General features: G+C 26.6%; 1 protein-coding gene across 2 annotated transcripts in view; it reads right to left on the minus strand.

Annotated features, from left to right (window-relative positions):
* LOC100215411 (eukaryotic translation initiation factor 4B) overlaps positions 1-15,442 on the minus strand; it is a 36,313-nt gene extending 20,871 nt beyond the window's left edge. Inside the window, exon 1 of one of the 2 annotated variants that reach the window (XM_065810021.1) lies at positions 14,774-15,442. In XM_065810021.1, the coding sequence (XP_065666093.1) occupies positions 14,774-15,320 (547 nt within the window). In that variant the 5' untranslated portion in view covers positions 15,321-15,442. Of the gene's footprint in view, positions 1-4,507; positions 4,630-14,773 lie in introns of those variants that run through there. The other variant, XM_065810022.1, reaches the window with a different exon arrangement.
* Positions 15,443-17,585: the final 2,143 nt, after the last annotated feature.

A 17,585-nucleotide genomic window follows, 5' to 3' on the forward strand; every position in this document is an offset into this window, starting at 1 on the left:
TGATTATAATGTTTTATTATTATTCTTAAATAATAATTAATTTAATCTTAAAAATCTTAAATAATCTAAAAAAATAAAATCTTATTATAATGTTTTATTATTAAATTAATGCTCATAACTCTTTAGCAGTATACAAAATTAAAAAAAGAGGAGTTTAAAAATATATAAAGCTAATAATAATATATAAACTTTTTATAGTTATTTTAAAACAAAAAAAATAGCTTATTTTAAAATATATCTTTATTTTTATTATTTTTATTATCAATTAAATAATATCTAATTTAAAACATTTAAATTTTTAAACAAATAATTTCTCAAAGTTTCCCCCTGAACAAAAATTGATTTTTATGTTTCATACAATGCACAAATAGCTTTAGTATAACTTTTTATTGGTTGAGTTTTAAATTACAGCGAAAAATTTTCGGACCTTTAAGGAATTTTTTTTTCCTTATACTTTTTATTTCATTTATACTCTTTGTTTAAACTAACAATAATTTAAAATATGCATTTTAACTGCTATTATTTTTGCAGTAGTAAATTTATTTTTATTTTTTTTAATTTTTTTTTTATTAGTTAAATATAAAAACAGTGTTTGAGTTTATTAATAAACTGAGAATTTGTTGACCAGATATATTTCCAGATATCCCAATTCATGATCACTTGATTCAAGCCTTGAAGAGCTATTAATATTGTTGTAATTTGATATACAAATTATACACAATTCGATATATGTATTAGATATGCATATATTTAATGGAACAGACGAGAATCTTTACCAATATAATATTAGTTTATTTAGAAGGAAAAAAATAATGACATAAAACTTCTACTTTAATTGTTGTTAAAATTTTAAAAAAAGTATGTTTTGTGTTCATGAAGTTTTCAGTATGTTTAAGATGTTTCAAGCTTATTATCCCACAGGACATATACATATGTAAATATACAAACGGACTTTGAAAGCTTTTAATTAAAAATATTAAAAAACAAAATTAAAAATGGAAACCCGAAGAACAACTTATATAAAAAAGAAAGGGTGTCAAAGCAAGATATGGAGATATTTCTTGTTTGTTGTAGATGAAAAGGGGGATATAGTTGACAAAAATATACCAACTTGCACACAATGCAGGAGTCTTTATTACAAAAAGTTGAAGCACTTTTAATCTCAAAAAACATTTAAAAGATAGACATCATGATTTAATGATAAAGTTCAAGGTGTTTATTTTAGGGTTACTTGTTTTACAAAAATTTATGTTAACTTTTTAAACTTTTTTAAAAATAAATGTTAACTTTAATAATCGTTAAAATGTTAACTTTAATTATCCTTGTTATTATTGTTAGTAAAATGAAATTTTAATAACAATAATAACAAAATTTAGGACTTTAAGACTTTTTTTTTTAGGATTGATATACTCCAAAAAGATGCTGACATTTTTAGAAGTCTAACTGCTTAATAACCAATTCCTAGTGATTAAATTATAACTAGTTGATTCACTTTTTTTTTTAAACATAAACAATTTGTATTAGTATTAAACTTATGAAATATATTTTATTTTATTTTAAAGGGATCCCCAAGTGCCAAGACAAGTTGAATTCATATCATAGATAAATATTAAAAAATTAGTTAAAAGTTAATTAAACTTTCCAAAACAAATTATTGAATGTGATATTAACAAAAAACTTTTTAATTTTTAACACCATTTTGTTTCTGGGAAAGGAAAGTTTCCACTCTTTGACTATTTTTTATTCTTTAAGTCAGGTCTGATTAATGTGCTTATATTTGACGTCAATACAAAAAGTTTCTTTCAAAAAATTTAAATCAAGTTTAAATTCAAGTGGTTTCACCTTTGGTGGTTAAACAAAAATGTAATATTCAAGTTTTTAATATAAATTTTATATATATCTGAAAAATATATATATTAGGAACATTTTAAAAATGATTTCTTGAATTAAAAATATAAATTAATAAAAGCATAAGTTAAAAATACATAAGATCATTTTTAAAAGTTTCCTCAATTTATTAAAAAAATAAAGATTTTTAAATCTTTAAAAATTTAACCGTGTTGGATTATATAGTACTTAGTGGTGTATATATATAAAAAAATAATTACTTATTTTCTAAGAAAAATAATCATCTTGCATATTTTAAAGTTTGCTTAGCCTAAATTACTATTTTTGTTATGCTTAGTTTATTTAACACTTAATGATATGTTGAACAAAAAATAAAAACATGAAACATTTTTTATAACCACCACAGACAAATGCAAACATTTTTTATAACCACCTTCAGACTATGAAGGGGAAAACCCAATCTGATTGTGTAAAACTGAACTGAGTTTAAAAAACTCTATGGTGAGCGAAAGCATTATTGAAACCAGATGTTTTTTTAACAGAAAAAACTATGCAGATTTGAGAGCCTAAAACTAGGCTCTCAACCGGAAGTATAATGGCAAAACAACAAATGCTTTTGTTAATATCTCACTCAATAATTTGTTTTGAAAAGTTTAATTAACTTTAAACTTATTTCCTAATATTTATCTATGATATGAACACATTGTCTCGGCACTTGGGATCCCTTTAAATTAAATATAGTATATATAGATAAATTAACAATTCCAACCAATAGACATTTAATTTTAGTGACAAGTTTTTACTACTAAATTTACAATTTTTTGACCCTAAAATCAGAATTTTTTTATCAAAAAACTGTTTCATTTTTTTTTGATTTCACAATCAAGAAACCCTCATTTAAACCCTAATTTGGAATTTTTAAGGAAATTCCTAACTGTCTGATAGATCGGAAAAAAGTTATTTACCAAAAACCGTTTTTACAATATTGGTAATACAATCTCCTTCCAAAAAAAAAAAAAAAAAATTAAGAAGAATTTAAAAAAATTATATATTATTTTATAAATCAAATCGAGCATCAGAAAATATTTTTATATACTTTATTCAAAAAGTTTTTGGAAAAACGGACTAAAAATACAAAAAATGCAAATTTATAATGTTGCGCACTATGCAGGCTAACAATTTGGTTTGTAGTCGGTATAATTCTTCCTTTATGTAGGTATTAATTTTGGTACCAAGGACAAAACTACACTATAGTTGATACATACATACATATACATACATACACAGTCGATACATACATACATATATACATACATACATAATATATATATATATATATATATATATATATATATATATATATATATATATATATATATATATATATAGTTTTTTTTCACAAATATATATTAAATACTTGGTCAGGCATAGAGTGGGGTCTTCTTTCCTGTATTTTTATATATATATATATATATATATATATATATATATATATATATATATATATATATATATATATATTTATATATATATATATATATATATATATATATATATATATATATATATTTATATATATACCCTGTTTTGCAGATTAGAACTGAGTATTTTTGTGTTGAACACTAGGAGTGTGCGAACACTAGGAAGATTACCCTGAGCTTGCAAGCCTTTACTTTTGACTATGAAACAAAATTAAAATAAAATGGGGCTTTATATCAGCTTTTTCCTTCTCCAAGGTAAATAGTCCAAAGTATCATAGCTTAGTTATTAGACACTATTATTCTTAAATATATACTGATTTTTAACTTAAAAAATTTTACAAAAATGTTGATAATAACTTTTTAAACATTTTAACAATATTAAAAACTACTAGCTTGAAAAAAAAATGTTTTACCACGATGACAATTAAAAATTTATAATGAAATATTGAATTTTTATAATACTAAAATAATATTTAAACTTAATACATAGATTTCAATAAATTAAATCAAAAGTTTTTAAAACTGTATTATATTTCATGAAGAATATGCTTATTTTATAAAATATTATTCAAAATCATATTCAAATAATTTACACATACTTTAAGCATTAAAAGTTAGTGTAGAAATCTAGTTACTTTCAGCCTTCAAACTTTTTTTTTAACTTTAATGGTAGATTGAAATTTATATTAGATATTATTGTTGCATTTTTCTTGCTTTTAAGCTTGATCTATGAAATTTGTATGAATAAATGTTATCATAAAAAACTTTACAGTGAATTAATTTCGTTTTAAATAAGCATATAATTATATTTTATTAAACATTTGTTATTTAAAATTTTTAGCTTCTTTCACCTAAAAAACAGATAAACCTAATTTATAGCACAAATAAAAAATGGTTTTTAAAAATCTTAAAATTCTTTTTATATTAATACTTAATAAATACAATTTTTTAAATTGTTTTTTGATGTTGTAATATAGTTAGCTTAATTGACTAGAACAAAGAAAAGAAATTAACTACACAAATTAACTATTTAAAAAAATAATTCATTTTATAATTCCAATATTTTTCTAACTTTAAATTTTAATATTTACTTTTCTTAAAATTAATACTAAGATTACTTTTAAATTTCTGTAATATATAGTTAAACTTGAGATAGACCTAATTGATGTATATTTTACCTGAGGCGGCCATCTTGCAGAGTTGCAAACGTGCAATTTACCTCCGTTTTATAGAATATGAAATTTACGGAGAATATTTGTTTACCGCAAATAAAATAATTTTAACATTTTAAGCATTCTTCCCGGTATAACATCCTGTACCAATACCAGGTAAAATGCTTGAGCAAATGCAGTATTTTTTGATATCTGAGATAGATAACTTCCAGATATGGAGCAAACTCCAAACATTTACCTGTTTATAGTTTTGTCAATTAATGATGCTTTGCAAAAAACTGCGACGATAAGAGCCTGGGAACAAAAAAGCCCTAAAATTTTGGCCATATCTGCCCCCAGGTGCAACTTAACGCGGCAGTTTTTGGGGAAGGGGGTTTCCCCTACCCCTCATTCCCCAAAGAAAGGGATTTTCAAGATATAGTTGGCTTTTTTACGAGTATAGTTGGCTAGTCAGGTATTTGACACAATTCAGTCGAGTAAATTTTATTTTTGAGGATCTTTTTTTATCTTTCTTTTTTTAAGAAACCAATTAGTACTTTTTAAAGAATTCACCCTTCTCATTTTATTCGTAGAATTGCCTCTGTCTGCCCCAAACGTAAGACCAACAAGTTGATAAAAAAAAAGTTTACTATTTTTACATAAAATAATTTTTTTTTTTTTTTTTTTAATTTTATATTTCGCTGTTAAAATAAATTACAGATGAATTTTACATGGTAAATATCAATAAATAAAATATTTGAAAAACAGACGGGGACTCAAGAAGATATGGATGATGCAATATCACCTCAATCTTTTCATAGAGCCCCTTAATATAATAAAATATTATTATTTCAAATTATAAAATATCCAAAAAAAGTTATAAAAATCCATTAAAAATATAAAAGTACTAAAATAAAAAATATATAAAATAAACTTAAAATATAAAACTTAAAATATAATAAAAAATTAAACTATTTTTACAATTACAAAATAAATACAAACATATACAAAAAGATTTAATAATTAATACATTAAAAGACACGTATGCATTAGTAACTACTAAGAATAATAAGTAAAATTTATTTAAATAAATTTACAAAATTATTATTCCGCAAAATTAAAATTTTGTTTTTTTGCTTGAAACTTAAACGAGTTAAATGATTTTACCATATTTGAATTAGTTTTTTGAAAATAATTCCATAACTTAGGTCCTCGATTGAATATTCTGTTTATTTATTTAATTTCCTTGGCAGTTTAAAGGAATTCGATCGATTTGTTCTAAAGAAAAACTTTTCATTTACATTTTTCTAAAACTTACAAATAAAATTAGCTGGAGTTACGTTATTAATATATTTATATATATATTAATAACGTAATATATATAATTTATATATATTTATTAAGGGTTTAGTATGCTTTTCTCTTTTTTTCTCCTAAATAATACACGCATACACGCATGTTTTTGCAAACTATGTATTTTTTTAGGTTTTGATGGTTGTGTACTAGCCCATGTAATGTTAGCAGCTCCGTTCTGTAACTTTTGGGGGCCCTGTGCAGAAACTAAAAAAAAAATTTTTTTCTTTTAATTCGTAATAATTTATGGTGTTGGAGAAGTTTTTCTAATTTATTTAATAGGGGGCCCAGTGCGATTGCACTTGTTGCACTTGCGATAGTACGGCGCTGAATGTTAGCATAGTTATTGAATCAATGAATTAAAGAAAAGTATATTAACTTTAGAAAAACTGTTTTTACATATGGACAAACTCGGTACATCAGACCAATGGTTTTACTAACTTTTGATTGTAAATATTTAAGGCTTCCCACTATTAAAATCTGAAAAAATAAAAAAAAAGTGAGAATTTTTATTCTTATTTGTGGAAGATTTAACCTTTATAAGCAATAAATAACGTACAACAATAGTATAAAAACTTTTAACTTACCCTAATTTTATTTTTTAAAAAGGGGCAAATCTCTAAAATTTTAAAAAATTCCATAGCAACGGCCTTAGCGACAGTTGAAACCTTTTTTCTCCATAACTATTGAGCAGTTTTTCTCACAAATTTTACTGCATCTTAACCAGGTTGTTTTCTACACTGCACAGTGGGCCAGAATGCACTTTTACTGGACAAACTTCATAACTAATTTAATATTAGAGCTATATTCACTAAAATTAGTATGAGTACTAATATGATGTCTGCGCTTTTTATGAAGGTAATATTTTTTTATTTCGTTGCTATGGATACCTTTATTTTGCTTAGCAACAACCTACTTTTGTTATCTGCAGATATTTTATAAGTGCTATATTCACTAAATTTGGCATGAGTACCAATATGAGATCACACTTCTTACAAAAGTGAAATTTTTTTAAATTTAGTTGTTATGGATACTTATATTGCTTAGTTACCGGATACTTTCCTTAGTTACAAAGTGGTAAATCGGTATTTGAATATCTTATCGGATTTTTGACCCACCTATATTGAATAAAAATTGAGTATTTAGGTAAATAATGTTTTAGGAATAATAAAAGCAAAAAATAGTGCAAGAAAACGTTATCAATTTTAAATTACATCAAAAAATTATAAAACAATAATATCGTTTGAAGATTGTTTAAGTAATTGTAAAACATCTGAAGAAAATGCTTTATGATTTGTTTGGTGTGATGTTGATTTACGCAATGATGAAATAACAGGATCACTGGAAACTAGGAGTCTATTGATAAGATCAGTATTTGTTGCTTTTCTGGATGTTTTTCGGCTGAAATTTTCGCGATAAGATTTAAAGTCTTTATTTCTAGCCTCTTGAGCTTCCTCTGACATAAGTCCGATGGGTAATGTAAGGCTTTTAATTATGTCATGTCCATGTATCAATACTTTGTGAACTGATTGAGCCATGTAATACCATGGATAAAGGGACACATATAGTCTAAAAGTGTCAAAACAATAATCCTTGAACTTTAAGCAGTCTATTTCATATCCTGAAGAGAGCGTTACCAAGATAATGTAAAATCTGAATATAAGGTTTTGGTCAATACCCAGAATTTCAGCTGTTTGTTCATATGCTGCAAAAGCACGCCTTGAGGTATTGCCATCATTACTTGTTCCAGAACCACCACTTTTAGGGAAATCAACAACAAGTCCCATTTTGTTCATAAAATCAGTCTGAATCTTTTGTTTAGCTACAGATGCCTTTTCTTTGTGTTCTTTAGATCCTGCTTGCCACTTTCTTGTTTCTTTTTTATATGCAATGTGCAATAATATCTCAAAAAATCGAATCCATGCATGAAGACTGGAAAGACCATATTTGAACTCTCTGTTAGTATAATCTATATTAAGGATATCAAGACTATTCATATTTTTTGGAGAGACACCACACACTGAACAGCATTGGTATGAGTTATTTTTTCAGATAATATTGTTTGAACCTTCCCATCAATCATTGTAAGTTCAATAATACAATTCACTTCAATAGAAGATCCGCAAACCTCTAATAAAATCATATCCAAGCTTTCTATCTCACTTTTACTGATCTTCTTCAATCACAGATTCCTTGGATTCCATTTTGTATGCAAATCTTATGGGTCTACAATAGGCTGTGGAGGACGACTTTTGATTTCTCCAAATAGGCACCTTTTCGTTGCTGTTGTTAAATCCAGTCAAATCCAATGGGACAAGACAAGTAATAAATAATGATTCTTCACGCTTTAAATCTCTGTTAATGTCGGGTTCTGATAAAACTTGTTTATAAATGCTTTGGCCAGTAGCACCATCAAAACCAGCCTTACACGTTAGTGTCATTGTTTTTATTGCTTTGTCGTTCAATATCAAGTGCCTTAGCACAGGTTCCTGAACTGCACAGATTCTTTGCAAAGTATGAGTCATTAAATCTTTTAAAGGAACTGAAGCTGAATAGTCCTCCACTGTTATGTTTGCAGGATAACATTTCAATTTTGCATCTCTGACATCATTGTAAGCGGGGTAGATGTTATATTCTTTCTCCAAGGCTCCGCTTCTAATCAATTGATAGGAAGCTTTTGTCAGACTTGCATCAATTATTAAAGCCAGTGCTTCGTCTAGTGAATATTTAGTTGCTTTATCTGTATTTGATATATTTAAAACATTCTTGTCAGCAATAACAACAGATTCATCTCTAAATTTTTTATTAGCAGCAAAAAATAATTCATTGGATGAATGAGATTCAGTTAAACAAGATACACGCCGTTTTTTAGTTTTATTAGAACTATTATCAAATGCAACTGGTTTTCGACCACGTCTACTTGCAGTTGGTTCATTGTCTTTTTTTCTGACAATTAAATATTCATTAAGCCAGTTCACAAACTTCTTTTCAAAAATTTTCACAGTATAGTTTGCAGATTTCCACTTTTTTTTATACAAGTAAACAAATCGTTGAACAGCATGTCTAAAACCAACGTCTTTAAAATCAGCAAATTTTGGCTGAATAAATTTTAATATATCTTCAGTAATATTTTGTTTTGAAATACTAAGATTGTTTTTTTGGAGAAAATTATGAATGTCTAAGTTTAACAAAACCATATCTAAATAATTATTGTAACAAGTATTTTGTATTTAAAAGTAAAATGTTATAATATATATGCCGCCTGGACTACTAATACTTGTTAGTAATTAAGTTACTACAAGTGTTAGTAATTAAAATTAAAAGTAATTAAATTACTGTCAGTGTTAGTAATTAAATTACTAACAACTACCGAAAATATGTTGTTGCTATGTTATGCAAAGTAAGGTATCCATAGTAACCAAAAAAAGTTAACCTTATAAGAATTCTGAATCTCATTTTAATACATACCCCCAATATTGTGTATTTAGCGCAAGTAAAATACTGTTAAAACAACGTTAATGTAAAAATGAGTTGTTGCTATGCAGAATTTAGTACCATAGCAACCAAGTTAAAACATACATAAAATCTGAACGGGGATTTAAGGGGACGAGCAATCAATTAAAACTCGATTGAAGCATCATATAGCTCAAATAAATATAAGACAACACATGGCAAATTGTGGTAATTACTAGTTATTGTGCGGCAAAAAATAAGTTTCTTAAGAAATTTTTTTTTTTAATCTGTGATTTTCAAAGTATAACTGAGATAATATGCTATGACAAATTTATTTCACACATTGGTTTTTCTTATCTCTAAATACTCTAGAATAACATGTACTAATTTTTTGTTTCAAAAACGTAGATGTAATTGAAATATAACACAACGTTGATGTCACCGTTAATTACTTATTTATAATTTTTATTTTTTTTTATTTTATCTCAATATTCAAATGCTTAGAGTCCTGGTAACTAAAGGATTTAATATAAATAAATTATCAATAGATTTCCCCTAATATATGTAGATACTAAAATTAAATAGGTTTTCAAGATTAGACAATTAAAATTTTTCCCATTTTGTCCACCTACGGCCAGTAGGTGCACTGTTAATTTAATTCCGTGCTAAATGCCATTTGCCAAAAGTTCTAAAGTCATACCACATATTTGTCCTAGTAATTTTTGTTTTTAAAAATATCTTGTTGAGTTCACCAGTGTTATTAAGAATTTATGTTGATAATATTATTATAATATGGGATCTAAAAACAGATATAAGAAGGTAAGAGCAAAAAAAAGACGTTTTTACGAAAAAAAGTCTGTTGAGGTTGACATAACTCCAGATGAAACACCAACAGTTGCATTAAATAAAGTAACTGTAAGTCCTGTTATCGACAGTTCACATGCATCAGCTTCGTTTAACAAAATTGATTTATCTTTTTTAAAAGTAATAAATAACATTCAAAAGGAATGATGGTTGTAACTTGATTGGTAATTCTTGCTAATTTGCTAATTAAATTGCTAATTAAATTACTTAGTTTGCTAAAGTTTAGACTTGCTAATTAAATTACTTAGTTTGATTGGTCGGTGCCCAAACTGCACAGCTGCAATCAAAGTTTTTCATGACATGGAAAATAAAAAAAGACTTGCTCACAGTTTTCTTCTCTCTTGCAATGAATGTGATTGAAGTATAAACTTTTTAACATCTAAACCAATTATAGAGGATCATGGAAAAAATGGTCCAAAATCTTATGAAGTAAACTACAGATTAATAATGGCTTTTCGTGAGATAGGTTGCAGTTTTACTGTAATGTAAAGATTTTGCTCTGTTATGAATATGCCGCCACCCAGGAATTCAAAACCATTTGAGACTGCAAACAAGAACTTGCATGATTCATATGTTGATGTAGCAGAGAATTCAATGAGAAATGCTGCATTTGAAATCAGACATAATGTACTCAATGATAACTACCATGAAGATGCAGTTGTCAATGTATCTGCAAGTACATATGGATCATGGCAACATTGCGGATATACATCTTTAAATGGTGTAGTCACTCAAATATCTAATGGAAAGTGTGTTGACATTAAAGTTCTTTCAAAAATCTGTAAGTCTTGCAGTTTGTGAGAAAAGAAATGAGGATCAGCTGACTACAATTTGTGGAAATTCAGACACAACTGCAAAATCAACCATGTGGGCAGCTCTGGTGCAATGAAATTAGAAGGTGCAATAAAGATCTTTGGTCGTTCAGTAAATAGTCGAAAACTTCGATACACTACCTACATTGGTGATGGAGATACCAAGTCATACCAAAGTGTTGTTACATCAGATCCTTATCCAGGCTTTGAAATTAAAAAAGCAGAATGTGTAGGGCATGTGCAAAATTGATGTGGTGCACGGCTAAGAACTTTGCGAATAAACTATCGTGGTAAACTGTTAACAGATGGTAAACCTTTTGCTATCATTTTTCATTGCTGTGAAAATGATGACTCAAACAAACGTCATGAACTTTGTCCAAAAGGAGCCAAATTTTGGTGCAAATATAACTCTGACCTAGCTACAGGCAAAAACACTTATAAGTCTAACTTAACTATTCCTCAAGCAGTTGCAAATATCCTTAATCCAATCTTTTCTTATCAGGATCTTGCAAACGAAAAGCTGCTGGAAAAATTTTTGCATGGTAAAACTCAAAATGCAAATGAATCTCTGAATGGTATGATATGAACCAAATGTTCAAAAAGAGTTCTTACAGGAAAAGATTTATTAAAAATGGCTGCAGCATCTGCTGTTATTTGCTTTAATGAAGGTTCCCAGGGACTACTCCCTATATTTTTAAAGATCGGTATTGTACTTGGAAAGTATACTTTGAAAGGACTGCAAAATATTGATGTTAAACGCGTTAGAAAGATAAACAAAAAGTCAGCAGAGCCAGCCAAAAAACAAAGAAGAAAGCTAAGACCAATTATAAAAAGGTTACAGTGATAAAACAAATGAAAATGAGGATGAATTTTATGTCTCTGGTTATTTTTTTTAATATTTGGCAGTTAGTTATCCTTGTTAAAAAATATGCTGTTTTTAAGTTAATTATGCATATAATTAATGACGTAATGTTGAAAATATAAAAAATTTGTATTTTTTTATTTGTTTTGATTCCAATGCTACTAAAATGTTTAAGTATGAGGTAAAAAATCGATCCTATCAATTTTTTTTAAAATGGTTTTTTTAAAATAGCCACCTTAATATGGGGAAGCCAAGATAAATTATTATCAACAAGTATTCTTAAAAACTTTTTATAGCCTTGCTTTTATATTAGTATGTTATTTAAAAATAGGTCTGGTGATTTAAGGGGAAGATTTTCTTTTAATGAAATAAGGTATACTTTGTTTTTTCAACGTTTAATGAGAGTTTATTCGCCATAAACCAGTCATTTATCTTATTTAATTCAAAATTCATGTCACATAAAGTTGTTTGATACTATCGTTGGAAAGAAATAGGTTTGTATCATTCGCGAACATAATTGGGTTTAACTTTACTGATGCATTGACTAAGTCATTTAGATAAACTAAGAATAAAAGAGGACCAAGTATCGATCCTTGTGATACTCCACACGGGATTTTAAGTATTCCGTATTCTTGATTTAAAACATATTGTTTTTTATCCGTGAGGTAACTTTTAATCCAGTAGTAAACCTTATTAGTTACTCCATAATGCTTCAACTTTTCTAACAATATTCAATGATCAACAGTGTCAAAAGCTTTTGAGAGATCGATAAATGTTCCTTAAGTAAATTTGTTTTCGTTAAAGTCATTATTTATTCGATCAACTAATTCAATACGAGTATGCTCAGTTGAATGATTTTTCCGATATCCATATTGTTTTGAATAAAAAAAACTGTTTTTAGTAAAATGATCAAAGATTCTATTGTAAATTACACGTTCGAATATTTTCGAAAATACAGAAAGCACTGATCTAGTTGGAAACGTTAGAATGATCATTATTTTTATAAATTGGAAATACTTTTGCTAGTTTTAGTACATCAGAAAATACCCCTTAATCTAAAGAAAGTTTTACTATATAAAACAACGGTTTACTAATACTTTTTTTATATTCAATAAGTATATTACTGGGTATATCATCAAATCCCGATTACTCATTCTTTTTTAAGGAGGTAAAAGCAGTTTCAAATTATTTTAATGTTAAGTCATGCAATGTTTTGTCGTCTGATGGTTTTAGCTTTTAAAAGAATTATGAGTTTGGTATAACTTTGTTAGCAAGATCAAGTCCAACATTTGTAAAATATTTATTAAACTCCTCAGATATTTATTTAGGGCATAATAGATCAGTATTTTTGATATTGATTCTTTTTGGTAGCAAAGAAGTTTTATTTTTCCCAAATTAAATCAATTATTACTGAACATGTATATTTAGTATATAACTTACAATTAGTAATTTATTTGGTGTAATATATATTTTTTAGTTTTGTTAAGAAGATTGATATAAAAGTATTTTTATAATTTTTTTTATTATCTGTATTTTTATTTTTTAGAAATTTATTGTATAATTTTTGTCTGGTTTTAGAGCATTTTATAAGTGTTTTATCCACCCATGTATTTTTATGACTTTATTTGGACACGCTTCATTGAAAATTTCTTGAAATATGTTTAAAAATAAATTACACGCTTCAATTGCATTTTGGCTTTTATAAGCGTCACTCCAATTTTCTCTATATAAATTGTGAGATTGATTGTTTGTATTAATAGTTGAAAGGTTACGTTTTTTTTAAGCTTAAAATTTTAGGATGGTCCTCCAAAATAGCTGTAACATTTTATATGTTAATATATATGAGGAAATGATCACTTATATCAATCTTAAATATACCTGCCTCAAATGACGTTTCTAAGTAATTGCTAATAAAAATATTATCGATAGCAGTGGCAGAAGTTCTATTTACCCGAGTCGCTTTATTAATTACAGGCAAAACATTGTATTTAAGCAAAATTTCAAAAAAAAGATTTTGTTTTAGGAAATTTGTAATATGTTGGAGCGTTCAAATTTGTATCACCAATGGTATATAATTTTTTTCTTTCATTGTTTATTTTTAAAATATAATTTTCGATAAAATCATGAAATGGTCTAATTTTACCACTTGGTGGTCGGTATATACATCCAATTATAATGTTTTTTTTTTTTTTTTGATTAATTACTTTGATAAAAAGGCTTTCATAGTTATTATTTGCAACACATAATTGCTTTTTTATTTTAAAAGAATACTTTTCAAGTATATAAATACCTAGTCCCCCGCCTTTTTTTATTTCTTCGTGGTTGGCTAATTAGTTTGTAATTTGACAAACTGTAATTAGAATTCGATTCCAACGGACTTTCTGATTCTTGCCAAGTCTCTGACAGAGATATGACATCGAACGTGTAATTTACAATATCTAAAAGTTCTTAAATTTTCTCAAAATTTTGACGCATGCTTCTTATGTTCAAGTGTAGTATAGAAAAAGAATTTATATCTTTTTAAATTTTAAGTTCAAAGGAATCAAAATTTGGTGTTTTTATTGACCTCATTTGAGCTCCTTGTAAAATATTTAAGTCCTCTTCAGAAGGATTATTAAAAATATTGTCCTCAAAAGGATCAGAATTTAAATTTTCAAAATCAACTTTCTTAAAAACATAAATCGCCATTTTTGATAAATAAAAGAATAATTTTATATATGAAAAAATTTTTAATAAAAATATAATTTATTTATTTATTTTTTATATAATATGCAAATTTTCACTTCCGCTCTATCTGTCTTGTTTGTTAATTTACGAACTAATAGTTTGTTATATATAACTTTGGCAAAATAACCATTTTGCCTATGGGTTTTTGCCTGTGCAAATATAGCTCTTAGCAAATTTTTCTCGTCATCTCACTAAAATCTTCCTTAATATAAATATTCGTACCTGTTAGTTTGTGGACTTTTTCCATTATTATTTCTTTATCTTCAAAATCGTGCAGTTTTAAAACAACAGTTCTCTCTCGACCAGGATTAACTTTGCCAACTCTACGTGCACGTTCGATTTTTATTTCTCGATCAATTTCAAGCTTTTCAGCAAAAAAATTTTTAACTTTAGTTTTGATGACTTCCCAATCTTTCTTGTCACCACTTTCAGCGAGACCATCAATTCGTAAACTCCTCTTCCTCCGATCTTCTTTATTAACGCTTTTTAATTTGAGGTCAGAGTTATCCGATGAAATTTTACCTTGAATTTTTTTTACATTTATTTTTTCTTCCGTTACCTTGTCATCACAAATATGGCCAACAAAGTTCATACCAACTTTAATTTCGTGAAGTTCATTCCTTAAATCTTGAACATTTTTTTGAAACGATTCAATCTGAAGGTTAAGGTTGGTTACCGTTTTTCGAAAAAAGCTAAAAATCGTTTCTTTTTGAGTATTCATTAGTTCACGCATCATTGTAATTGAAACATACTCCTCTTGTTTATTCATTATTAGTTAAATATATAGATATATAAACAAAAATTTTAAAAATTAAGTTTAAACGATTTTATTAAAAATTTACAGCGCAAGAAAAACACGTCCGATCACGTATCGCAAATCAATAATCCAGTATTCATTGATAAATTTTTAATTTGATACAATAATCTCATAGTGTTTAAAAACTATGACTATTTAAAGTTTAAATAGTCATAGTTTTCTCTTCATTTTGAAGGGGTTACACATTTAACAAGATTATAAATTTTGAACGCTTAGATTATTGTACGAAATTTAAATTTAAAGAAATTTATTTAAAAATAGTAAATAACTTTAGCGTTTTTTTGTTTTCATCTTGATTTAAAGAAGGCTCCACACTCGTTGTTGTTTTCACCTTGATTTAAAGAAGACTCCAAACTAAACTCGTTGTTAGTTTTAATGCTTTTATTAATTCATTTAAAATTGTAATAAACTTTTCTTTGTTTTGAATTTTTATTATGGTTGGAGTGCATGTGGTAGCCAAATAGTTTTTTGAGAGGTTAATTCCTGTAAATACTCCCCATTAGTTTTTTATATAAATATGTTTTTGACTAACATTTTGGTAATCAAAATTAAAATCATAGAATTTTTTTTTGTGGTTATTATTATTCACTACCCAGTAAACATTGAACAGTTGGTAAGTAGTTGCCCCGATCCTAATAACCAACTATTAGCTACAGTTGGGCCAACAGTCGGCTATTTAGTTGGTACCGTGAAAAAAACGTAACGCTTTTACCAACACTTAGCCAACTGTTTTATAAACTGTTGGTACCATTAACAGCCCAACAGTAATAAAACAGTTGGCTAACAGGTGGTACCATTACCGGCCAAACTATATGATTTTTGTCGCGATTTTCTAAATTTGCTTTTGCACTTTAATTGAAAGTGCAAATGTTATAAATGTTTACAACTAGCTTTACAACTTGACGTGATGGTGAAAAATGAGTTGCATATTTGAAATCAAAAGAGAAATGCTATACAAAAAACAAACTGTTTGCTCGGCACCAGAAAAATTTTTTTTGTCTGTTGACCTGTGTAATAATACAATAATAATCATTGTAATAATAACAGTAGTAATAACAATAACAACTACAATTATAATAATAACAGCAGTAATTCACAACAGTAACAATAATAAAAAACTAGGAATAAGCAACCCCGAATACGGGTTATGAGTAATTAAATCATTAATAACAAAAACACATTAATAACTTGATATATTATCTAAAAAATTAAATACAAATTTATCTATAAATAATATTTTAACTTTGACTCTCTATCAGCAATGTCATTGTTTATAGTTAACGACATAAAGACTGCATTAACATCAGTTAAGTTCTTTTTTAAATCTGTCAAAACACAAGTACCAGAAAAAGAAAGTCAAGTAAAGCCTGAAAATACCTAAAAAAAGAAATTAAAAAAAATTACAATTGTTAATTTAAAAAGTATTATTTGCATTTTATTGTTAGTAGAATTAGGATAATAATATTACAGAAAATATAAAGAATAAAAAAATAGCTATAACAACCTAGATCTATCAACACAAAACACAGTAACAATAGCGCATAGCATAAAATATTTGTAGCACACATTACTGTGTCTCTAAAGTAATTAAAAAAAAAAGATTATTAAAAGCCTAGGCAACACAATGTAGTAACACTGGCATATAACACCACGGCTTATTAAGATATTTTATCAAATAAAAAACTTGGACTAAAAAGATTTTATTTATTAAAATACTTGAACAATCGAGGGACAATTACAGTTAAACAATTTGAATAATTATACCACAAAATAGCAAGCAACTCAAAAAATATTTCTTATAAATGGTCATTATTAATTGAGGTATTAAGAAATACGTAAGAGCTCAGCAATTACATAAGTTTTATTAATTCTCCCTCTGATATAAGAGAGAGTGGGAGAGAAAGAATGTGTTTCCAAAGCAGCTTGTTAGAAAAAGTAAAAAAACACGCAATAAATAGTAGTAACTGGTTTTACTATGTTACCAGTAAACAAAATTATATTTACCTTGATTTAATTTCCAGCATTTCTTAATTAAGCTCCAGCTTCTCTCTAACTGTTGACTAATGATTTATAGAGTAAATTTCACATCATGTTAAATTTACAAAATTAAAGCCATGTTTCAACAGTAAGCAAACTAATCAAGAAATGACAAAGGCAACTAACAAATAAAAAAGAAAAAGAACATAATTATGTTTGAAATTATAAAAAAATTTAAAA

Source organism: Hydra vulgaris, chromosome 11, assembly GCF_038396675.1.
Source record: "Hydra vulgaris chromosome 11, alternate assembly HydraT2T_AEP".
NCBI classification, from domain to species: Eukaryota; Metazoa; Cnidaria; class Hydrozoa; order Anthoathecata; family Hydridae; genus Hydra; species Hydra vulgaris.